A 25,948-nucleotide genomic window follows, 5' to 3' on the forward strand; every position below is an offset into this window, starting at 1 on the left:
TACATATGTATGTGTACATAACTACATACATGTATATGAATGTGTATTGTGTGTGCGTGTGTTTATGTAAGTTTGTGCCTGCCTATGTGTGCGTATGTGTTAGGATAGCTGTTAGATACACATGTATGTTAAAATGTATGTATGCAGTGTGTGTGTGTGTGTGTGTGTGTGTGTGTGTGTGTGTAGTCACATTTTGGTGTGTGTATGTAACATAGATATAATGTTTTATGTTAACAAAAGCGTTTTTGTAAAGCACCTAGAGCAGATTTCTGGACAGTGTGCTATATAAGTATCCATTATTATTATTATTATTTGTTAAACAACAGGGCTGTGAAGAGCCATCTTCCCAGCAGTTAACTCCTCATTGTCTTATATATACAGTGATTCAACAACAACAAAGAACATGAGACAGGACGAAAGAACTCAAGCATCTTTCAAGGGACTGCAACAGCTTTTTGCTGTTCTGATGAAAGAACCTCAATGTCATGGGTTCAATGGGTTCTTCCTCTATCACCATCTTCATTTTTACTTCCTTAACTCCTAGTCCAACTTCTTTTTTCTCTTCTTTTAATTTTTTTTTTTAAACTGCCCCAATCAATGCTTCCATCAGATTTACTAGACAATACACTGTCAAGCTACAAGTTTTTCAAATATAAAATCATAGCATAACCATGTGGTCAAGCTTTACCAAGCAACAAACTGAGTCCACCCATAAAAAAAAAAACAACTAAAAAAGGACAGAACCAGTGCACAAACTGAACCTATCTCCTGCACAAAAAACACTTCAACCAACAACAACAGCAACAAAAAAAGGTGTTTTTGCTTATTAAAAACATAAACTCAGCTCAGTTTCAGTTTCAAAGAGGCAACAACGCCTCATACTGATCCATATACACCACACTGTATCAGCAAAAAGCAAAAAAAAAAACATGGAAAGAGTGGGATGGAAAGGCTGGAGGGTGTTTGGGTGGGGGTTGGGGTGGGGGGGGGGGATGTGGGGGACGAACGTCTGATTCATGCATAAATCCAAGGCACATGTCAGAACTTGTGATCCATCGACCAAACGAAAATAAGGAAGAAATTAAAAGGGAGGGGAGGAGGGAGGAGTGGGTGGGGGGAACTGGATGAAGGAAGATGTGGTTGAAAAGAAGAAATTTGTAATCTTGTAACATTTCTGCAGTACAATTCTCCTAGAATACCTGGAGGGATGTAGGGAAAGGGGGGTCAGCATTTGTTGGCTAAACCAGGAAAGAAAGAAATTGATCTGTACACAATCTTTAACACTGAAGTGCTGAAAAACAGATACAGATGACAAGATGTACATGACACTAAATGGTTATATGTATTTTCGGTCAATCATAATGTGTGCTGGCCTTAATTAGATCTTTACAAAAATTAGATACATATCTTTTTCTCATCCACAATAAAGAGGTCGCTACATTTGAAAACCTAAGACTTTCAGCAGGTCAAAACAAGTATTTTGAATGTAATCATATATGAGGTGTGTTGAAAAGTATCTGACCTTAATTTTTTGTGCGTAAACAAATGAAGCTAGGGAGGTGTGGTTTGGTGCACGTATGTAGGCAACCCTAATGCGCATAGGTGAATTTTTTCCCGCCTGCAGAAGCTGTCAGTTGACGGCAGACCGCCGATGAGTGAGGAAGTATAAGTGAGTGCCATCGGATTTTCATTTTTGGCAAAATGGCTGAAAAATTTAACAACGTTATTACATCAAATTTTGTGTTAAGCCTGGCAATTCCCAAGTGGAAATGATCCGCAACATTCAACAGGCCTCCGGGGACAAAGCAATGGGCACCACACAGATAAAGGAGTGATACAACCGCTTCAAAGATGGCCGCACATCAGTGGAGAGTGAAGCATGTTCTGGTATGCCCTCAACATCCCAAAATGAGATCGTCATTGACCAGTTGTGGACCCTGGTGATGCACACCTGTGCTTCATCAGGCTCCCTACTCTCCCAACATGGCTCCATGTGACTTCTGGCTGTTCCCACAGCTGAAAATGCACCTGAAAGGGACCAGATTTCAGTCCAGAGAAAACATCATGCAGAATGCGACGGACCAGCTGCACGCCATCCCAATGGCAGAACCGTTGGGAGAAGTGTGTGGCAGCCCAAGGGGACTACTTTGAAGGAGATTAGTGTAAGTTTGTTGTATCTGGATGCGAGTAGTTTTTATGAACAAAGGTCGGATACTTTTTGAACACACCTTGTATATACAAGTTGGGCCTTCATTCATACTGGAGGACCCATGCCAGTAAAAGATGAAGTATGCTTCATCTACTAATTTGTTGTCCTGACTAGAAACTCCATCACTTTATCTATATAGAACTAAAAAAAAAAAAAAAAAAAACAGGAAAAAGTTCAAAATGCAAAGTTTTAATGACAACAACATCGAGAGGATTGTTGAAAAAGACAAAAGCAGCAAGTATTTTGTAAAATGTAAGTGCCCCCAAATACAGTCCTTGCCTGTCCACCTGAGAGAGGCAATCTTGCATACAGAAAATGTTGTACCTGTCTTGAAGTGCTAACAGAATTTTGCATTCTAAATGATCCTTTGTTGTCTGGAATTGTATTTTCCTGGAACATTGCATCCACTTTGAAACTTGGCAGTGAAAGAGTTTTTGTTTTTTTTATCCTTCTTTTTTTAATATTGTAAAGCTTCGGGAGAATTCTTTATTTCATCCATTGGCACAATTTCTTTTATAAACATTACATCAAAAATGACAAGGAGGCTCTAATTAGGAAACCTGCCCAATGCAAGGTAAAGCTGGAATTCCAAACAGATGGCACCAAAATGACACCCACACAACACAAATCTCGCAAACAGTAAACTTATAGAATCCATCAACATAAAACAGCACCGACACGGCACTGATACCAGCTCTGGCACCAACACGAAACATTTCGATCTGTTGAGCAATCCATGCCGTTTCGTCTATGTTTTGTTCACAAGATGGAGAAACTTTGACGCAAAGACACAAACATACTATTTCCTACTTCTTTTTAATTAATTTTTTTTTTTTTTTTTTTTTTTTTCAAAACAAGATGCCGGCTGCACAAGACAAACATGTTACAGAATTCAGGTCTGAAACAGCACATGTGGTGTAAGCGCTGTTTCAGTGCCATGTATAAGGAATTCCAGCCAAAGTGCTTTGATAAAAAATGTCTGTTGGACAGGATAAGCATTCCAAGGAAATGCTCTCTCCCTTATCTTTTAAAAGTGTCCACCGTTAATTCTGTCTCAGAGATCAAGACTGGTCAGTCAGTTTCAGGAAATATATGTTGTTATATGCTATCTTTCAGTCAGTCAATGAAGGTTTAAAATGCCCAGTATACCAAGAAGGCCATCTCAGGGCTTTCTGAGGTTTGGGAAATATTTAAATATATATATATTTATATACAAAAAAACAACCACCCAAAAAATAGCAATCCCCAAAAGGTAGAAAGTTTTACAGGGCAATGCACATAAAATCATAAGATGGTCATCATTGTTACTTATCGCTCAGCTGACCTCACTGGCCAGTCATCATCATTAATAAAATCAAACTATTCAATAAGGACGCAGATTTGGACAACTGTCTGATACATGAAACGTAAAAAGGAAATTTTCTATCTAAAATTACGTTTAATTAACATACTTACCGTGACCCAACTAGTGCAGACTCCGACAGGGGTCTGACATTACTGTCCTGTGCAAACTACTATCCGCCTATGCAGAGAAAACGAAAGTACTACAGCCGATAACCTCCCAGAAGTAGGTAACCTCCCCTTTGTCCCCCTGGCTAGCGCCCTCTTTTTCCGACAGCCATCTCGACACCTGTTCCTGTGCACTTCATACGGCTAAGTTTTTTTTCGCATTTTCTATCTGTCTATCCGTTCTTTGGCATTTCTGTTTTGTGTCCAATTATGTCTTCAAACAGGTCGCAAAATTATGTGGCTCGATTGGGAGGATCCTTAGAAAATCACAAAAAAAAACAAGACAAGAACTGCCTTGTTTTCCACAAGGTTTTCCAGACTTCCATGTCTGTGCATGAGCCCCGATGCAATATAGAAAGTATGATCTATTAATTATGACTACTTTACGCTTCAAATACAAAAAGTTTTTGAAATGTTAATTGTACTTTCTCTGGCACTATTTCAGTACACAACTCGTCATTTGCTCTAAACGTTTTCATGAAAGAAAAAAATGCAGCAAAGTACAAAGCCTTGAAAGAAAAAAAAGTTGAGTCCAATTCTCATTGCCCATCATAAGAACAAGGGAAACAGATACGAGCACAAGATATGACGATATTCACCGTATTTTTTGTATGATTCCCAACAAGGGAGATAGATTTTAGTACAAGATATGGCAAAATTCAAGGTGTTTTGCAGGATTCCCAGTGATCTGTTAACATCAGCTGCTGAATTCAAACACCGTTATGTTACAGGTAACTTATTTCAGTTCCTTCTACTGGTGATATGACTCAACTCACATCCAAACACTCACCATCAGCTTCCTTTTCATCTCTGTCAACACCAACTCCCCTACATCTGCCCCTCACCCACTCTCCCAAACAGTGTGTGTGTGTGTGTGTGTGTGTGTGTGTGCTGAAGTAAATGCATGTGTATGTGCCAATATCACCTTGTAGTTGTAGTGAAAAGACAATACACAAATGACAAGCAGCAGCAGCAGCAGCAGCATGTATGTACCACAAAGCGGAAACAAGTTTTCTTAAAACAGTCAAACACTGTTGTGTACAAGTATAATGGTGATGCTCGGTCATGACGTCTCATTGAGTAGGAAGACGTAACAGTAATGTAAACAGGCCACATGTAAGCAAAAAGCTTACATGGATCTGCAATGTATCAGTCCTAATCACTGAATGATTGTTGGGACGGCCTTATCCCACCACAGCTTTGAGGGGCCTGTTGGCTTTTGGGACCATCTCAATGCTGACAATCCTACAGCTCTCTTAGCCCTTAATCAAATTTAGTCAGGACAGCAGTAGCCTCCTGTGTTTTATTGTTTATTGCTGCTTACTGTCCAGCCGACCTCAAAGGGCCATATCAGGACCGTCAAACCATACAAATGTTCAACCACATCAATACAAAACTATCACATCAACAATGTATCAAAAAATATTTTTTTAAATAAAAAAAGACAAACCCACGAAACTCAGTTCATGACACATTATCCTAACCATTTAGATCACTTGTTCATGTGTTCTGTTTCCATCATGTACTTTTTAAGTCAGCAGGAATCATACACAAGCCATGAAGCCGTGTCTGCCGCTCACTCATTTCATGTGCCTGAAGAAAAGCCTGTGGCTCGTTATGTCGCTTATCTTATCCCATGTAAGTCGACTTTTACCAAGATTCTTTTCATCTACCTCTGGCTGACTAAATTTCAGCGACCACCCACCCCACCCCCCACCCCCAAAAAGGGCATTGTACAGTGTCCACAATGGCCTATTTATGTTGACAAGTGATGAATGTGTGGGGCCATTCATGGTTGAATAAACACAGGTGTGAATTTTCTTTTGCTTTGTGTGTGTGTGTGTGTGTGTGTGTGTGTGTTTATTCAAAGGCAAGCTGATATATATATATATTATTATTATTTAGATCTAAGAGTGAAATATGTTGTTTCGATCAAATCAAGACATTCTTATCCAACTTGCATGCACTGATTAACACCATAACCGGACACTATTTCACTCTCAGATCTTAATAATATATATTTATATATCTAGAGAGAGAGAGAGAGTCTTTTCTGTTCTGTGTTCATTCTGAAAATTGTAAGTATACATAGAGAGAGAGAGACAGAGAGAGAAAGAGAGCAAGTCTGTACTGATAACTTTCATACTGAAAATGCAAAGTCCATCCTTGTGTCCTAAGACCAAATGAGAGAGAGCAATGGGATGGGGCATAACTTTCCTGCACCCTCCATTTTCATGTTATACAATTAATCCTTTCACTTCCAGAACTATTTGTTATTTTTGCAAAATAATTACCAACCTCTAAAAAAAATATATATATTCATGGAAATAAAATTTTTTGCTCAAAAAGTATGTATATGTTTACTTGCAGGGAAATGAATGGAGAATATTATAATCACAACTTCAGTGTTGACAGGATGAGATAACTCCCAATCAGGGAAAGATTACTTGGATTAAAAAAACAAAAACAAACAAAAACCACAGAATATTTTGGAAAAAAAAATTCAATGTTATTCATTTTCATGGGTGGATATGGTGCTAAAATATTAGCAAATTTATTAGACACAAGAACCAAGTGCAATTATGCTCTTTCCTGCACTATCATGTTGCTTTAAACAAACACAAAACATAACCACTCACATTCACCAACACACACACCCTCCCACCCAAACACCCACAAACACTATCACAACATTACAACACAAAAGCTCAGTGTAAACAATATTTCGGCTTGAAGCTTTCATCTAGGGGGTTTCATAGTAAATGAAAGAATCCCAAAATCAAGGTTTCAACTTCAAGCTAAAATATTGGGTTTTCTCTTTCCCCACTTGTGACACAACCATGCCCCACTCCTGCCGATGTACCTTGCAGCATGTAATCATCACCAGCATACCTTTTCTTACCTAAATGTTTTCTTTTAACATGATAGTTAATATGTATGCTGTAATCAAGGAAGGGTGTGCCAGTTGCTCATTTGTTTTTGTTTTTTCGGTTTTATCTGTTGATGAGCATTTGTCTTTTTAAATGTTATTATTATCTTACTGAATATTCTTCTTTTTATAACGATTGAAACGTACACATACGCGCGCGTGCGCGCACACAAAATGATGCATGCGCGCGCGCGGGCACACACGCAACACACACACAGTTGTTGCACTCTGAATGTAATAGTATCTTACCCACATGTTTTTCTTTTTACATAATAATTGATGTGTACATGATGATAAGTGAAGGGTGTGTCAGTTTTGTTTTTTGTTTTTTTTTGCTGACGGGCATTTTATTTTAAGTGAGCCTAAAGAAAATTTTTTGTTTTTGGTTGAAGTAGATAATAAAGTATTTTGAATTGAAATTGAATTGAATAACCACAATTACTTCAGTTGACCAGCAACAACATTACCTTGATCTTCTTTCAGGTTTTCGTAGTTGCTATTGCCAACGTCATGCGGAAAAGCCAACAAACTTCTAGCCACCTCTTCTGTAATGTACGTTCTAGCAGCCTAGTTGACATGCTCAACAGCTTTTGCTTTGTAAAATGCATCAAAATCAAACAATGACTTGTTGACAAATTGCTTCGAACACAATCAAGGCAAATGCCATTTGGAAGGAAGCAAGCATATGAAAATGAGTGGCTGGACACCTGATGATGCATTCGCCCCTAAACCACAGATAAATCCATGGTTAAAAGTGAAAGGCCAAAAACAGGATGAATATTCTTTGTAACAGAATTTTTGTTGTTTCTATGACTGCTAAAGCAATATCCATCAGACAGTGTGGACTGCAAACAAAAACACTTGACTGTTGGATATGTGCATGTGTCTGAGTGAATCTAGGTGCTTTTATGAATGATCACAAATTTAGAGAGGAAACAACAAATATGTGTCATGTCTTCAAGACAAAGTCGTAATTCAACTTGCAGCAAATTAACTGAAGAGCTGCAAGTGTAAAGGATTCTGACAATGATGAATATCATGCACGGCATGGAAAAACAACAAAATGAGAATGACAGTAATTTATTATATTATTTTATTTCTTTATTTCTTTATTTTATTATTATTATTATTTATTTTATTTTATTTTATTTCTTTTTTTGTTTTTTTTGTTTTTGGTTGTTTGTTTCTTTGGGTTTTTTGTACGCTTATAGTTGACTTCATCAAGTTTTTGCGCCTTATACATATTATTATCAGTAGTAGTAGTACTTTTTTATGTATTTATCTATTATCTATTTACTTTTTTTTCCCCCTCTCAAGGCCTAAGCGCGTTGGGTTACGCTGCTGGTCAGGCATCTGCTTGGCAGATGTGGTGTAGCATATATGGATTTGTTTGAATGCAGTGACGCCTCCTTGAGCTACTGAAACTGAAACTGACAGTAATACCATATCAGTTTTAATTTTCAATAAAAAATAAAAAAAATAATATGCAAAAAACAACAACAAAAAAACTGTTTAATGTGAACATGACACCTCCAAATGCAATACAGGATGCATATGCTGACTATTCTCATGTTAAAATGGGTGAAAACACAAACACAACTTCTGGCATGAACTGAAAAATCAGTAAAGCTATGGCATTAGAAGTGCAAGATGAATAAATGTTTCTCTTACCACAAGCACCACTCTTTAACACTTTCAAAAGATAAGACCACCCTTTTAGTTTTAAATAATCAGATCATCAAATTCACTAACTTTCCCAAACCCTGTTCAAAATTCAGTTTTCCTGGAACAAAAAACCACTTTTATTCTCCTAAATCTTAACAGCCTCTGACAATTCTCTGATTGTATGAACTCGAACCCCATAAAACAGCTGCTAGCCTGGCATGACAGTACTATAGATAGGCATGCCATCACAAAGCCTGTATTGTTTATTGTTGCTTCTAGTCCAGCTGACTTCACAGGGCCATATCAGGACTGTCAAACCCTAAAATTGCTCAACTGTTTCAACATAAAACCGTCACATCTTATAACAAGAGGCAAAGCCTTCAAGACTCACTTGTGTTTCGCGCTTTATCCAGTAAAGGAATCATGATGAGAAAATTAAAAAAACAAGAGAGGCAAGGCCTTCAAGACTCACTCGTGATACACTTTTTTTTAAAAATCCAAGCTTTTTATGTATTGAGTATAATTTCAAAATGTAATGTTTAAGATGAGAAAGATCAGTTTAAAGCAAATTAAGTCCCCTAGCATTAATTACAGAGTAATTTCCCTTTTTTACTATCTGCGCCAAAACGTTTGCAAAATAAATAAAACTTCCATGCTTAGGAAAAGAAGTTCCTGTTTGAACAAAAAATGATAATAATGACTGCTCTTGTTGTTGGGTCAGAATATCAGATCAAAGTGCCAAGTTTAGAGAATACAAAAAATATAAACAGTAAATGCAGTTTGCATATAATTAGGCTTCATTGTTTATTTTTTTTGTGCCCATTCCAGAGGTGCGATATCGTTTTAAACAAGATGACCGGAAAGAACTGGATTTTTCCTATTTTTATGCCTAATTTGGTGTCAACTGACAAAGTATTTGCAGAGAAAATGTCAATGTTAAAGTTTACCCCGGACACACAGACACACACACACAGACAACCGAACACCAGGTTAACATAGACTCACTTTGTTTACACAAGTGAGTCAAAAAGAGATGAAAAAAAATCATTAAAAAGTGTTCTGTATTAAACGATCTACAGAATAAGCATCGGAGAAAAAAAGAAAGAGGAAAAAAAAAAAGGCATGCAAACGGGATCGAACCATGCATGTTCAGTTCCAAAGCAAGCAGACTTATCCCCACTGCTGTGGTGCATCTGACGTCATTTGACTAAACTTAATACTTAAAGCAACGTTGTTCTTTTCTCCTTCGTGCCATAACTAGACGTGATTGTATTTGACGTAATGATGCCGTTTAAATCATGTTTTTTTGTGTGTGTTTTATTATATCTCGATTATTCTTTTATTTTGGCGGTAAAGGAGACGTTGCCATCGTTTCAAGCACATCACAACACACAGTAGATCTCTAGATCTGCATGAACCAGTCTACAACAGGCTGAAAGAAAGGATCAATTCAAGTTTTCTTTTGTGTTCATTCCAGTTAATTCAGTATCCAGTTTAGAAGATTTTTATGCAGTAAACACGTCAATGGCGTATAGTAAGTATCACTGTGTGTGTTCTGTCCAGAATCTGTATTTCTTTCCTTTTAATAGTGAACAAGAAAAACGAGGTCATGTCGTCTTCTTACCAAACACAACCTATCTTCTACTTCTACTTCTAGCAACTCAGTGGGAAGCAGTTTTTAGAATTTTCAGATTTCGGAACGAATCTCAACAAAATAAACCATAAATGATCGAGAAATATGGCTTAATTCAGTAGACTTACAACCTACTATTGATATCACTGAAGATTTTCTTTCACACTATGTTTAAGCCAAATTTGGTATTGGTAAAGTATTTCCAGAGAAAATGGCAATGTTTAAGTTTACAAGGGACACACAGACGTATACACACAGTGGCACACACACACATACACACACACAGACAACCAAACACCAGGTTATAACACAGACTCACATTGTTTACACATGTGAGTCAAAAAACCATAAATTAAAAAAAAAAAAAAATTTTTTAAAAGACAAACTCACAAAACACAGTGCATGACACATTATCCTAACCATTTAACTCCTTAGGGCAAATGAGACTAGGCTGTGCTGAGGACGTCAGCCCTTCCACTTAATTTATCATCCCAAGATAACAGAAAATTGTAAAAAAGGAAAAAAACAAAACAAACAATACTTCAAAACCAAACAAAAAATACACAAAAAAAGGCCAAAGAAAGAGGCAAATAACACTGCACAACGGGCAGCTAGTGACCATCCCAGTGTTAACAATTTCACTACCTAATCGCCAGAGCAAAACAGCACCGATCGCACATCAAAGACTGCGGAAAAGAGAAATAAGTGTCAAGGCTTGCTCAAAAAACAGAAAGGGCAATGGACTGGAATGCAGAAAAAAGGAGACAACAGTAAAGGAAGGGAAAAAGCAGAAATAAAGAGAGCAATAGAAAAGAGGAAATTTCTAGCACAGAATATCCAGAAGGTGGTGATGCTATTTATACTGAAAGACCCCCAGCACCCCCATGGGAGTATAATGCTGTCAGTATCGTATGCTAAATAGGAGTGATTAAAAAAATAATTTAAAAAAAAAACAAAAAACAATGTCACTCCACAAATCCCATGTCATGTTCTTCTTCAGCTTTCATCAGCTTGATTACGCCTGAACCTGGCCGCTATCAACTGCTGTGGTGTCATCTTGTGGCCAATGATGGACTTGAGGGATTCGCCGCTTGCCAGTGCTTGTTGCAGCTCAGACACAGACAAGCTGCCCTCTGAACCACCCTGAGGTGACTGTGCACAGGGGCTCACGGCAGCTGAGAAACTAGCTTCCGAGGATGAGCGGGACACAGTGTTTGTGCTTTTGACGGGTGAACATGACACATCGTCAGTGCTCGCCCTGCTCAGTTCAGCAACAGTTCTGGCCTGTGCAGCAGAAGGTGGGACAGAGGCTGGTAAGGAGCAACAGCTGGATGCTGCAGTTCCCTGGGCCTGTGTCTTCAGGGAGACTGACTGCCCATGTGACCTGGAATGAGCAGCATTACTGGCGCTTCCTTGCTTGCCATCTGAAGCCTTCTGAGAGGGTGACGAAGCACTCCCTGGCAAATGTGAGCTGTTCACAGTGTGTGCACAAACAGGTGACTGGGCTGATGTGGACAATATACTTTCTGCACTTCTGGAATCCAGTACACACATGCTTTCACTCATAGAATGACTGTGTGTGATTGATCTATTAGACTCAGGCACAAAATTTCTGGAACCACAAGAGACTGGTTTGACATCAGACCTACTGCTTGCAACCACTGGAACACATTCAACACTTTTCTGCTGCACAGGATTCATTGAGGAATGGTGTGAAGTGCGGGAACCATCAAGAAGCAAGGAAGGGTTTTCAACGCGAGGCAGTATAGCTGCTAATGCTTCTTCGGCACTGGATTTGTTAGTGTCTTCAGTAATAGTGTAAGGGGGTGGTGGTATGGCCTCTTTGAAAGTCGTAATATCAAACCCTTTGTCTTCTGGTTCACAGTCCTGGTCAGGCACAGAGACAAATCCACTGCTGTGAGCCATCTTCCCAGAACCCTGCTTTTCTCCAAACTTAGAATATGAAGGGATGGCATCATATTCTTCATCAAGGTCTTGGTGTTGATCCTGCTGGGTTACTGCAGTCTTGTCAGACAGACTGTCTGCAGGAGTTATCTTTTGCAACGCCAGTTCTCTCTGTTGCTTCCTTGATACTCCTTGTAAAAGTTCCCCAGCTGCTCTGAACACATAATTTCTGTTGAGAATGCTTTGACCATTCTTCTCTTTTTCTTGCTGCTCCTTGGTCAGCTGACTGAGCACAGCAGCCACCCTGTTACTGGGGTTGAGCTGAGAACCAGCTTCTGTTTTCTGAGCATTGGCTACACCCAGTGGTTTTCTTTCTTCTGCAGCCAAACCCGACTGTCTGGCTGTCTTCAAGGCAGGTGGCGTCTCATTTCTGGATCTGTTTTCAGCAGGAGACTCTGATCCTGATGATAAAGACACCTTCCTGTCATATGTTCTTGAAAAAGAGCCGGCAAGTTGCTCATTCTGACCGTTCCCCAGCACAGGCTGCTTGCTGGCTACTGGATCCTGCTGGCTGTCCCTCCTTGTTTCCCCCTCTGAGCCGTCCCGTGACTTGGAATTCACTGTTCCATTTTGCTTCCTTTTGTCTTGAGTGCTTTTGTCTGAAGAAAGAAAACACCAATATAAATTATAGTCCGATCTTTTGTGCTTTTGTCTGAAGAAAGAAAACACCAATATAAATTATAGTCCGATCTTTTGAACTTTCGGTAAGAATAAAATGTGAATCTCACATGACATTCAGTAAGCCAGAAAATATTTTATATTTCTTTTTCACACCATGCTGGGCTTCAGTTCATGCAAAAAATAATAAGCATGAAAAAGGGCAAGTAGTGCCACAGTGTATGGGGGACTCCGGATAAGCAGCAAGGTATAATACCAATGAAACAGTGAAGATGATGGGACAGAAAAAACAGGGGAATGGGGAGGGGACATGCAGGTCTGAATCCTTTTTATCCTTCAAGTTCAATAACAAAGAAAAGACACACTGCACCCAGGATGGTGCACTTCAATCACTCCATTCTCATCCACTCCTGTTGTATTATGAGCAGCTTGTGACTGACCCCCCCAAAAACATAGTTAAGAACCTGAAGGCCGAGGGTGAGCAGCTTAGGGTGTACTCCAACCAATAAGGAATGAGAATAATGGCTCTGCAGTGGTCTAATATAGGAAATTTTCTATCTAAAATTACGTTTAAATAACATACTTACCGTGACCCAACTAGTGCAGACTCCGGCAGGGGTCTGACATTCCTGTCCTGTGCAAACTACTATCTGCCTATGCGGAGAAAACGAAAGTACTACAGCCGATAACCTCCCGGAAGTAGGTAACCTCCCCTTTGTCCCCCTGGCTAGCGCCCTCTTTTGACATTGTGCGTTTTAGTTTCAGTAACTATGTGAGGAATGTGCGAGTGTGTTTATGCACATGCCACTCGTGTTCTGTAAATGTAGAGTAGATTCTGATGATGCAATTTTCTTTCTTTCTTTTTTTCAATCATTTCCCATGTGCCAACTAAATTCTTCTATTTGAAGCCAATATAAGATTTCCATCTGGAGGTCTCTTTCACAGAACACGTCATTTCTGATTTAAGGGAAAAAAAACGCCAACCTGATTCTCGTGACCTGGGCTGAGTTCGCATGTGCCAGATGGTGTCTCGGCTGGCGATGACCAAGGGGTGGGAGTGACCCGTCCAGTTCTCCACCCAGCCGTTCTCGTCCCTCTCCATCACACCGTTGGCCCTCCCCATCCGCCTCCTCTTCTTGGACTGCTCTTCCCTCAGCCGGGTCTTCACCAACAGAGGCAGGCCGGTGTACTCCGTCGGGAGCAGGTGCTGCATGGCTATCCGCGCTTCCACGTCGGAGGCATAGGCGTCACGCAGGTTCTTCAGGTGGATGTCGACGCCCAGGGTGAACTCCATCAACATCAGCTCCATCTGTCGGTCGCGCAGGGCCAGCAGGTAGCGGCAGTGCCGGTGCATCCACTCGTACACAATGCTGGGGGCTGGTCGCAGGGTCCACACTTCTTCGTCTTTCTGCAATAAAACAACAAAAGCAGCTGCCATCCATGTATGTACTGCCGTCCACAAATTTTTCACCCACTTCATCTTTCTGCAAAAACAACAAAGCAACTCCCATTATTATATCCGCATAGCTTTCCATAAATACTCAGAGCGGATCACATGGTCCTCACTTCATCTTTTCTGCAAAAGATATAGCAGTTCCCATACATATGCAACAAAGCAACTTCCACATATATATATATATATATATATATATATATATATATATATATATATATAGATAGATAGATAGATAGACAGATATATGCACAACTTTCCACACATCATTTTATCAAACAACAAAGTCTTTGTCTTTTGTTGATGATTTTTCAATCTGGGTCCAGTTTAGGCTTGTATTTCACTAAGTTTTTTTTTGGTTTTTTTTTAAAGCATTAAAATCATTAATCCAAAACACAAAGCAGCAGCAAAACATTCATTTCATAAGACAAGAATCAGCTTTCACATTTGATACATAAAACTACAAACTGCCCCAATCATTTACCCTGTGAAAGTGCAGTGAATTCTTTTAACAGACCTTTTTTTTTTAATTATAAATTTCAAGTTGTTTGTTTTTTGGGGGTTTGTTTGTTGCTTTTTTTGGGGGGGGGGGGGGGGGGGTTACACCAGAAAAAAGGCCCATAACCTAAGTCAGTTTTGAAGACTGGGGCTGCATGAAAACAACTCAATATTTCTACTATACCTGTGGTAAATGATCAGAGTAATTTTATTTTATTTTAATGTAGATCTATTCAATATACAAACGGCTATCTGTATCCAAAATATACTGGTAGCCAATCTTCATATTCAGGAGTACAATTTGGTCAACTGGCCAGTACTTGCTGACAGGCTTTAAACCTAGCACACCACACAGACGCAAGAATGACAGAGAGCTAAAACTATATACCTGAGGGCAATGTTCCCGGACATATGGAACATGAATTTCGTCATCATTGATGCCAAGTTCGTTTCGCAGACTTTCAGCCAAATTGGTGACATAGCGGGGGTAACTGTTTTTGTTCAAGGCCTTGAACGCACACACAGCGCCAACCTGCAACATATGCAGCACGTTCCTTTTCCTGACCGTTTAATATTTCTTATGGCATAGCTGACCGCTCATCTAAAATCATTACACACATATATATATATATATATATATATATATAAAGAAAAAAAGCAAGACCAGTTAGAGTCCCCATAAAACTTCTTTCTCAGTACTGTTAGCCAGCGAGTGGCTCCAAGACAACAAAGCATTTAATGGTCAGAGTGCCAGATTAACACTTGATCCGTTAATGACTATCGAATAGCAGGGTAGTCAAGGTATCCAGAAAAACAAACAGAAAAACAACAACAACAAAAAAACACCTTAAACCCCAAGGTCTACACACCTTCCTGCCCAAGATGTGAATGATTCTGCACATCTGACTACTTCAAAAGCTGCGACAATCAACCACAAGAGAGCTGGAAAGGCAACCTTAGATTAGCAAAACTTGAGAAGGAAAACACATGTTTGGCCATTTCACATACCTGAGTATCAAAAATATTGATCAGCTTGGTGTTGTATTGATGAAACAGCATATCTGAAGGTCGCCGACAATCATGGATCACCTGAAGCAAAGTCAAACCAGAACATCAATATGACATAAAATGCATCACCACTTGGGGGTTTATACTACTGGAACAAACTTCACAGCTGAGCAAATGAGAAGGATATAATCAAAGCAAAATATAATCAAAGCAAAATATAACAAGAAAGGTTAAGTACAGATAGGACTTTTAAATAAATGCTCGATAGCACAGTTAAAAACAAAGTTAAAAAAAAAAATCAGAACAGCATCTCCAGAGAAGTAGTCAAACATAGGTACATATATATTATTTCATTCCACCTTTGGTCCCAGGGATTTATCAAACTTCATGAAAATAAATCAATATCCTCTAAACTAGGTCACTGTCAGGAAAAGGGAACCTTATTCACACCATAAAGCACTTAAAACACACCCCAATTCATCTCCGCAGCTTCAAAACTCTGCTTGCTTCACAACTTACCTTCATGATTTTGGTAGACTCCATAAAGTCCCTCATGCCAGCATCAAAACAGTCTTTGCCCATGGTCTTGATGTCAAAGTACATTACGTGCTCCCAAGTTGACACCAAAATCCAGCTCAGCTCTCCACTTCGTCCTAAATTCACACCTTCAAAGGTCACTCCCACAGTGGAACACTTCTTCAGATGATCACACTGCAAATGTCACAAATGAAAATAATCTGAAAATGTACAGATCATTAACTACTGAAATGCAAATTACAGGCAATCCAACATGACTACTATTACATTCTGAACTGCAGGAAGAAAGTTACTATTTCACAGTTCTAAACGAGTCAATACACTTTTTCCCCAGTACTTAACTACAACAAACTACTTTCAAATAAACTGTGTTTCACTTTCCCATCTGAAATTATTATGCCACTAACTACTACCACAATATTACGATTATCTGCTAATGTGGTAACATTTTTAAATGATGAAGTTGCAAAAGCCAGGAACAGCTTATTAGAGAATCAGTCAAGGAAGAACTCTGCTTCCTTCCAGAACAGACATTTTTACCTGTATTCAAAAGACAGATGCCCCTTTAGAAAGAGCATGTCCTAACTTTATTTCATAGTACTTCAGGACAATAAAATGTATTTCAAAGCCTCAAATTTTATTCTGTGAAGCCCTCTACATGCCACCTCTCTCGGAGACATTTGTCTACCTTGGCTGCATAGTGATCAAGGATAGACGGCCCATGAAGACATCAAGAGCCACACGAACAAAGCAAGGCATGCCTTCAACACCCTGCCACTAATCTGGAACTTCACATCTCTTTCCACTCATAACAAACTCAGATCTTCAACACCAACGTTAAAGCAGTTCTCTTGTATGGCTCTGAAACGTGGCGAACAACCACAACAAACACACGCTACAGGCCTTCATCAATAGACACCTGTGCCATATTTTAAACATCAGATGGCCAGAGACCATATCAAACGCCTGCCTTTGGAGAAGAACCAACCAGGTTCAGTGAGGAGATCAGAAGGAAATGGGGCTGGATAGGCCACACCCATCAAAAGCCTCCAGACGACACCACAAGACAGGCACTCGAATGGAACCCCCAAGGAAACAGAGTGGGCAGACCAATACAAACCTGGGGAAGAAGCACAGAGGATGAGATTTCTTCTTCCTCGTTCGCCTCCCATTAGATGAGCAGCCCGGTGTCCTCGATGAAGGCTGCCGTCCGTCGCAGCTCCTCCAGGGTACCATACAGTTTGGCTTCCACTGCTGTCGGTGTTGGCCAGTACTTCCTCCTGGATGCTGCATGCGTCCTACAGTCTTGAAGGAGGTGGTCGGTTGTCATTGGTCCCTCACCACAAGGGCACTCTCCACTCTGTCCAATGCCAAATTTTGTGTGCATGTGGTGGAGCAGGCGGTTGTGTCCAGTCCTCAGGTGGAAGATCTTGATCTGTTCCCGTCGTTCCAAATGGTATCTGTCTTCTGGGTTATATCTGGGGTGCTGGAGGCGCCACTTTATTACTTGCTGTGTCTTGATTTCATTGTATGACACCAGTTTGTTGGCCTGCTCCTTCTGTGCACCGTCTTTTGCCAGAATGTCCGCTTTTTCATTGCCTCTGATGCCACAGTGTGCTGGTACCCATTGTATCACCACTTTCTCACCTCTGGCACCGAGGACAACAAGGGCTGAAGTGAGATGGTTCTGTTCTTTGCAGCGGGAGTTCTTGAGGGCTTGGAGCACAGTGAGAGTGTCTGAGAACACCACCACCTGCCCTGTTGTTCTTGTGGAGTTCTGTTGTGGCTGCCTCACAGAGGAACTTCTTGCTCAGCTCGGAAGTTGGTGGAGTATTTTCCTGTTGGGATTGCAATTTCTTCATCTCTGTCTTTGTGTCGAAGGAAGATTCCAGCCTATGCTTCAAAGAGGATGAAATGAAGGCAGACAGATGGACATGGACCCGGCTGAAGAGGACAGACCAAAACCAAGTCCACTGGAGGAGTGCTGTTGCAGCCCTATGTTCCACAAGGAGTCAAGAGGCATAAGTCAAGAAAGTCAAGTCTACATGCCACCTACCCCCGCATCCCCATGTTTAATTCAGTATCTCTTTTTTTTTTTCATTGGTAGATTCTACTAAAACTAGTAGTAGTTATTTTATATTCTATTCTTCACGAGTTCCACAAGTTTGGCATTATCCAGAGCAAAAATATACTAACAAACTAAATTACAAATAATACTTCAAACTACAACAACTCACAGCATCTCTGAACAGTTTGCTGCCTACGTCATCCAGCAGAGTGCAGGAGGGGGGAAGCTTCGACTTATACTGTCCGTTCTTGTCTTTATTCACCTCTGTAACAAAATGACAATAGTGCTGACAGTCATTAGTATCTGCAAGATTATCAACAACAAAAAAATAAAAAAAATTTACATGTTAATTTTTGTTATTCTATATTTTTCCAGACATTTTTTCTAACTACCCTGTGATGGAGTATTGCAGGAAAGAAGCAAAGAGGGAGGGGGGGGGCCATGGGGGGTGAGGAAGGGCAAGTGCTAAGATGGTGGATTATGCAATCAGAACCTAAAACTGGGGGCATGTCAGCTTTTTACAGCCTACAAAGCTGGTCAAGATCAGGAAAAGTTCAGCAACATCAAATAAAGCTACAGCCTACAATTTTACAGAGACAAGACACAAACTCATTCCACCCCTACACCTGTGTATTGCTAGGACACCACAGTGCACATTTTCACACACACACACACACACATCCAACCAATGCTCCATCATCAAATCCCAATTTATCTAATTATCTAACCCCCTGGTGAACTTCCAAATAATTGACAAGGTATTAAGGAGAGGAGGGAGGGTGGAGGGAGTAAAAAAACGGATGAGAGAGAGGGTGGATGCGTAGGTGCCGCTTTACCTGCACAACTTCACACTGTAACGTTAAATACATTTTCAGTCCTGAGAAAAATAAACAAAAGTATCACTGTAAACAATAACAGGCAAGACAATCCGTGACCATCAAGTTCTTTTATATAATTATTTTTAAATCATCTGAAAATGACTGTCCCAGAGCTGAAACCTCTCAGGCAGGAAAAGGTAGAACTAGAACAGGCTATAATCCTTGCAGTGCTGAGCAGATTAGGCACAAAATCATTTAACAAAGAAATATGCAATAAAAACAAATAAGTGACATGCCAAAACCAGTTGTTAAAGTCAATCCTTGTTAAATCCGCAGTCCCCAACCCTCTTTTCACTAATAAGCTTGCATATATTGATATAATACATTTCTTTTAAAATATCATCATCAGGAAGGTAAGCAAACTGAATCTAACAACAGACGTAAAAAGGGATAATAAAAGACATACTGACCCATTTCTTTCTCCACAATATTCATCATGTACAGCAAAGTTGAGTCAAACTCCACAAAGTTTTCCAGATGACGGGGTACCTCCTTCTCATGCCGAATGCCTTTCTTCTTCTTTCCAGTACTTGGGTTTCTGTGAACAAACATACATATTTATGATATTACAGTCACAAGTGGAACTCTTTATTATAAAGTTTATATAAACACTCAACTTTTTTTTTTCTTTTTTTTTTTGTCTTTTAAATTGTTCCTTTTAAATTCCACAGAAATTAGTATGTATACAGACACTAAAAAGCGAATTCTTTACTTTCAAGAAAATTCACTCTCTGATTCTCTTTAACTACAATTAACTCCTTGACTGCCATGCCCGTAGACCTCAGGGTCATGGTGACATTACTGATGACATCAAAAGAAGGGAAATAACTGTGGAAGGCTGAAAATTCACACAACTGATTTGGAGTGGTATATCCTCAGGCCATTTTCTCACGTTTTGGCTGACTGTTCTGGATATTGCTTTTTGATTTGAAACACCACATTCTACTGGTTATTTTGCTTGGCAGTCAAAGGGTTAACAGTGCCTGGTTCCTCCTAAATCAAAATCACTTTATTATCTCAGAGAAATTAAGAGTGACGTGTGATAATAATACAGATTACAAGCAGAACACTCAAACAGTAAAAGATAGCACACAACAAAACACACAACAAAAATGCATGCAAAAACTTGTTCTGTTAGTGTTACTTCATCAGTTTTTAAGGACACTGGAGTATGTAATCATTCACATCCTCAAAATACGGATATTGGAATGACATAAGAGCTCAGGTCTTCCTTCCTACTCCTAGTGTGGCCTGTATGGGCTTGCAAGTTGGGAATGACAAAATTTGTGATGACAGTTCTCTTTTAAACGAGTTGAAGATGAAATGAGGAAAACAGGAACAAAGAGAAGCTCAGGAAAGTTATAAAAGAATGGTGGAAAAAGTGAGTGCAATTATTTGGTCGGGCTTGAGGAGAGGGTGGGGGATGGTGATACGGGAAAACATGAGCTCATACAAACACACAAATTCTAATAAAATAAAATATGCCTGTGGCCTGAGCACAGACTTGCACACTTGTGCACTGGATGGACTAGAAAGATGTGCCCTACACATGTGCACACACAAAGAACTCACCGGTCAGGAGGCTTTCCTAAGGACGCTTGCCTGAGCGCTTGGTTGACTTCATTTGTGATGTGCACTGGAGAAAATAAAGACATGGTCAGGTTGTTTTGTTTGTTTGTTTGTTTTTCTTAAAAAATGGAAAAGGATAAACAATATCAAGTGTTTGATGCAAGCATGTTCATGTGTGTGTGGGTGAGACATTCTGGCCTTTAAATCAATAAACAAACCTTTGATCAGAATGAACTTCAGAATCACATTCAGACACAACCATAAATCATTTTAAATGAGTCAAGAATCGGGGGCTGACTACAGTGAAGTACAAAATCCCCTTGAACTTTATACAGTGAATCCAATGCACTGTAGTAACTTCTGATTATTCTGTGTGTGTGTGTGTGTGTGTGTGTGTGTGTGTGTGTGTGTGTTATACATATAGTGATATGCACACACACACACACACACACACATATATACACACACACACACACACACACACACATATCACGTTGAATTTTATAGAACTTACTGTTCTGCTGTCTTGGTAAAACAGTTACTGTGTTTGAATTCAAATGTGTTCATTTTTTTTTCCAACTATCAACAATATTGTATTATTCATATCACTTTATCAGAGACTTCTTTATCATCAGATGTATTCATTTCAAGCTTACTCCTTGTCCTCGAGTTTTGCATCATTCATCCTCCCTTAACTGGCATCACACACACACACACACACACACACACACACACACACACACTTTACAGGCAGCTTTGGAAGTCAATAAAGAATTAATGTGTTTGTTCATATATAAAAATATTCTTCCAATCTTTTTCTTTTCTTTTTCTTTTTTCTTTTTTACTGTCCAAAGTGAGATCTACAACTAGAACTACAAGAAAGTATTCATGACTTATTCATGTGCATCTGACATGCATATGTCTGATGACATTAATACAAGGAGAAGATAGAGTTGGAGGGGCATTTAACAACAGCTGTCCTCATTTTCTATTTGGTGCAATTGCTGTTCATGCTGACATTTGAAACTGACTGATCACTCATATTCACATCAGCAGAATGTGGAGGAAAAGCTGTTGCTCAAATTTCACAACTGGTAAGATTTTTCCTTTTCAATTTTTATCTAATTATTCCTTAGTCATTAAATGATTAATATCACAATTATGACCCTATTAACTTATGTAAGAGCTGCTAAACTGTTAAACAGATAAAAGTCTTTATTTGCTTGATATCATTAATTCCCACTGGCAGAATTTTAATCAATATACTTATCGGCACGAAATGGATTATTTAGTTTCAAGAAAAAATTTCCGATGGTAAACTATCAGCACACTTTTTAAAAAATTGTCTGGCACTGAACAGGTTAATTAGTTTCAAGAGAAAATTATGGATGGTAAACTATGGTCAATTTCTGTTTCTGAAAATTGAAATAACAAGATTAAATGACTTCCTCAGTTCTTGCTGGAACATTTTCACTTAAGTGATGGCTGAATTGTGTAACACAGGCTTTGATCAATCTATCACTGTGTATCAGCCTGCCTGGTTGATTTCTACGCAACTCACTCAGTTTGCACACCTGCAGTTGCTGATAAAACCAACGTTAAAGCTTATCATGGACACGGGTGCACTCACAACACATGATAAACAAAAGAAACACAGTTATTAGACTTTCTTTATGTGCAGTACACACATGAGCTGACAAAAATCAACAAATAAAAACAAAACAATGACATGTTGAATGTCATTTTCAACTTACCATCGGCCAGTTCATCAATATGGTACTGCAAAAGACCACCCAAAACTTTAGGTGGCTTGCCAGGATGATGGATAGTAACTGAAAATTCAACAATGCATTTTGCTATCTTATTATCTGTGCCTTTATAATGCTCAACAGTAAAACTGCATATATAATGTGCCTAATGTTACTCTGTGTGTGTGTGTGTGTGTGTGTGTGTGTCTGTGTGTATGTTGGGGGGGAGAGGGATGTTAAACTGTTTATTCATGTGTATACATGTATGTGTGCAAGTCTGAGCATAATGTGTATACTGTACATGTGTGTGTGTGTGTGTGTGTGTGTGTGTGTGTGTGTGTGTGTAAGAGAATTCTGATAAGAACAAGACATAATAACAAACACAGTGTCAGTGTGTGTCCCCATGAATGTTTACAATTTATCTTTTCATGACAGCTCTCCAATTAACAAAAAGTAAAAATAAAATTACCAAAAGAGACAAACTGATTATGTGTGACAGTTAATTCTAGTTTAAAGTTTTAACAGTGAGCTCTCTCAATCCACCTCAATAGGATAGGTATGCCAAATTGGCTGTCAATGCGAATGGTTCCTGTACTGCTCCACTTCAAAGCATTCTCACCATACATATTACAATTCAATGTCTGCTTTGACCAGCATTAGATAAGTAATTGAATATTAATTTCCAAAAACCAGTCAAACATCAACTATTTCAGGTTATTTCCAATCTCTTTCTTCTCATCACACACCATTGCCGACCAAGTTCACAAACGTGCTCTCAAAATATTAAAATCAAGGACATGAACTTTGACACAGTTAAAAATAACGGATTTGATTAGACATGTTCGAATGTGTATTACAAGTGTTGGGAGAATTTAAGAAAGCATGCTGGTAACAGATTGGAATGTCAGTTTTGACATGAATCTCTAAAACAGTGTCATTAGCAGTTTGACCATACTCATTTTTTGACATGAGTACCACAGACTTTTTTTGACGTGAGTCTATTTACGTACGCTGCAGCCCAGTTACTGAGCACTCTCAAAGGGTGTGTTTGTGTGTGGTATGGGGTATGTGTGTTTAAATGTGTGTTTATGTGTATACAGGTGTGCATGTGTGATCAAAACCAACAATACAGCAATCTGGTGCAATGTTGCAATAATGTTGTCTTTTTTTTTCCCCTCAAGGCCTGACTAACTCACTAAGCACGTTGGGTTACGCTGCTGGTCAGGCATCTGCTTGGCAGATGTGGTGTAGCGTATATGGATTTGACCAAACACAGTGACGCCTCCTTGAGCTGCTAATATATATACTGATAATGAGTTCCAGACCTGCTTCTATTTTCATTGGTCACATGTACCCAAACCCATCGATCGCAATAATTACTTGCCTGTAAGCATCAGGTATATCAACTGTTTAAAACACATTGAAAAGCAGCAGTTAATGAACTTTTCCTGGTGCAACCTATGGGAGAAAGCCTTCAAAAACAGAAGAGCTCCATCTGATGATTGTACAATCTGATATCTATCTGTACAATACACACTGGACCATTCGCAATTAGGCATACCTACCCAGTAACATTATTGTACTTTTTTTACCATCTCATAACAGAAAATATTCGACTTTATCAGATCCACAGGAAATATTAACCAAATGCAGTCTCTCTTATAGTCCATCAGCATCACAAAGTGACTGCTGGAAAAATGCTGAGCTGCATAGCGCCAGCAGAAAGACGGTACAACTGAGAATCGACGGTGCAATGAACAAGGCAGACACGGGGAGATATTGCAAAGTCGTTGACGTTCAGTGACTCGGAGACAAAACAAATACTGAAACAGCGAATAACTCGAAAAACAAAACAAAAATGCACCGGTGAACTTTTGCACATCTCGAAACTCAACAAAACTGAACCTCGGATTATTCACTTGAGTCATTTCACGGTAAAAGGGGCCCGTTAGGCCCGTCACAAGCATCAATATAATGATGTTGGTTGTATAAACTATAAAGGAAGAAGTATGTGCTCAGTTTGCAACTTCGTTGACTGACCGCGGGGCAAGTCATGTGCTTGACCAAGATGAAACTTTGACCGAAAACAGTTCGAACACATGCATATTTTACCTTTATAGAATGTGATTGTCCTGTTTTCCGTGTCAACATTCTGTATTTCACCTGAAAGAGCATCACTTTCATTTTTAAGACGAAAAGTGGTTTTACAACCGATGAATTCGTCCGTCGTTTTCCCCATCTTTTCTGTCAACCGGATGTACACAGAATGGCGGGTATCACGTGACGCAACAAATAACAGGCGGTTGCATTTGTACAGTTATCGGCAATGGTGGACCATAGACATTTTTTTTATATTTTTATATATGCATTTATATATATATATATATATATCAGTGTGGCGGGCCCATAGACATAGATGCAAATATATCAGTGGGTGGACCCACTGACGTATATTATATCACTGATATGTGGACCCAGCTGCTGGTGTTCTTCCCCTCAGTTCCCACACATCTGGCCCGAATTACGATGTAGACTCCGTGTAGTGCTGGAGTCTGGAAAAGTATTTCAGTCGTTCCAAAAACCTGAAAGTGCGGAGTCTTTATCTCCCCACATCACATATAACATTTTAAAATGTCCGGAATGTAAATATCATTTTCAACCTTTTCTAAACAATTTTACTTCTTAGGGTAGGAGTGGCATAGTATTGCAGCACTTAATATATTGGCCTCAGTCTTCGAAACATGCGACCCTGTGTACCAAACCAGTGATGTATAGGGAAAAAAACTTGTGTTACTGTACTTAGTTTTGATACTTCTGGCAGAATCATATGCACCAGAACAAAACCCTGGCCCAACGCCAAATGGCCCAGCACTGAGACACCTCACACTACCCTCAGTTGTGGAACATGCGCTGTCACAGTCACTTGGGAGGGCAAAGGTGTAGAATGCGAAACTTGTGGCTTTTGGTTTCACGCACGATGCCAAAGTTTGGACTCACAGTCATCAGTATGAAAACCTACATGATGAGAACATACACTCGGGTACTGTGCGATTTGTGGTAATCCGAATAGTCAAACCGGCAGTCTTTGACTTGCATGGTGTGGACTGGCCTGGTGTTTCTGGGTCCCAGACTCAAGATTCATCTGGCATCTCATCTTGCTCTACACCGACTGAAGCAAATTTTGCCCCTCATCATGCATCCACACCCACCAGAGCAAATCAGCAAGATAAGTGGAAGCACAGACCCCTCACTGTGCGTGTTGTAAACATAAACTTCAAATCCATGAGAGGAAAACCAGCAGAAACACTTTATTTCCTGGACAGTGTGAAGCCAGACATCATCCTAGCTACAGAAACCTGGTTAGACACACCCTGGCAGATTCTTGATTCAGAGATTCTCCCAGATTTCTATCTGGTGTTCCGTAAGGACAGGAATAGAGAGGGAGGAGGTGTCCTTGTTGCCGCGCCGTGCGGAATAACCTGTCAAGCCGCCTCATTCCAGAACTGGCCACAAGGTGCGAGATGGTATGGGTGAGAGTCCAGCTGCAAGGCAGGAAAGCTCTACATTTCTGCTCATACTACCGCAACAAGACCACGGATAAAGACAGCTTGATGGAGTTCATGGAGTCACTCAACAGAGCACAGTCAATGACAAATGCCCA

General features: G+C 39.6%; 1 protein-coding gene across 1 annotated transcript; it reads right to left on the reverse strand.

Moving 5' to 3' along the window:
- Positions 1 to 6,430: 6,430 nt before the first annotated feature.
- Positions 6,431 to 24,527, reverse strand: LOC143283688 (uncharacterized). Its single transcript, XM_076589919.1, has 10 exons — positions 24,400 to 24,527; positions 22,294 to 22,371; positions 20,543 to 20,606; positions 19,381 to 19,508; positions 18,262 to 18,356; positions 16,007 to 16,198; positions 15,488 to 15,568; positions 14,868 to 15,011; positions 13,513 to 13,936; positions 6,431 to 12,509 (listed from the first exon to the last, which is right to left on the reverse strand). Exons 1-10 carry the CDS (start codon positions 24,524 to 24,526, stop codon positions 10,942 to 10,944), a joined length of 2,901 nt encoding a protein of 966 aa, XP_076446034.1. The 5' UTR covers position 24,527; the 3' UTR covers positions 6,431 to 10,941.
- Between the last annotated feature and the right edge of the window lie 1,421 nt (positions 24,528 to 25,948).

This window comes from Babylonia areolata, chromosome 7 (genome assembly GCF_041734735.1).
Source record: "Babylonia areolata isolate BAREFJ2019XMU chromosome 7, ASM4173473v1, whole genome shotgun sequence".
Lineage (NCBI taxonomy): Eukaryota > Metazoa > Mollusca > Gastropoda > Neogastropoda > Buccinidae > Babylonia > Babylonia areolata.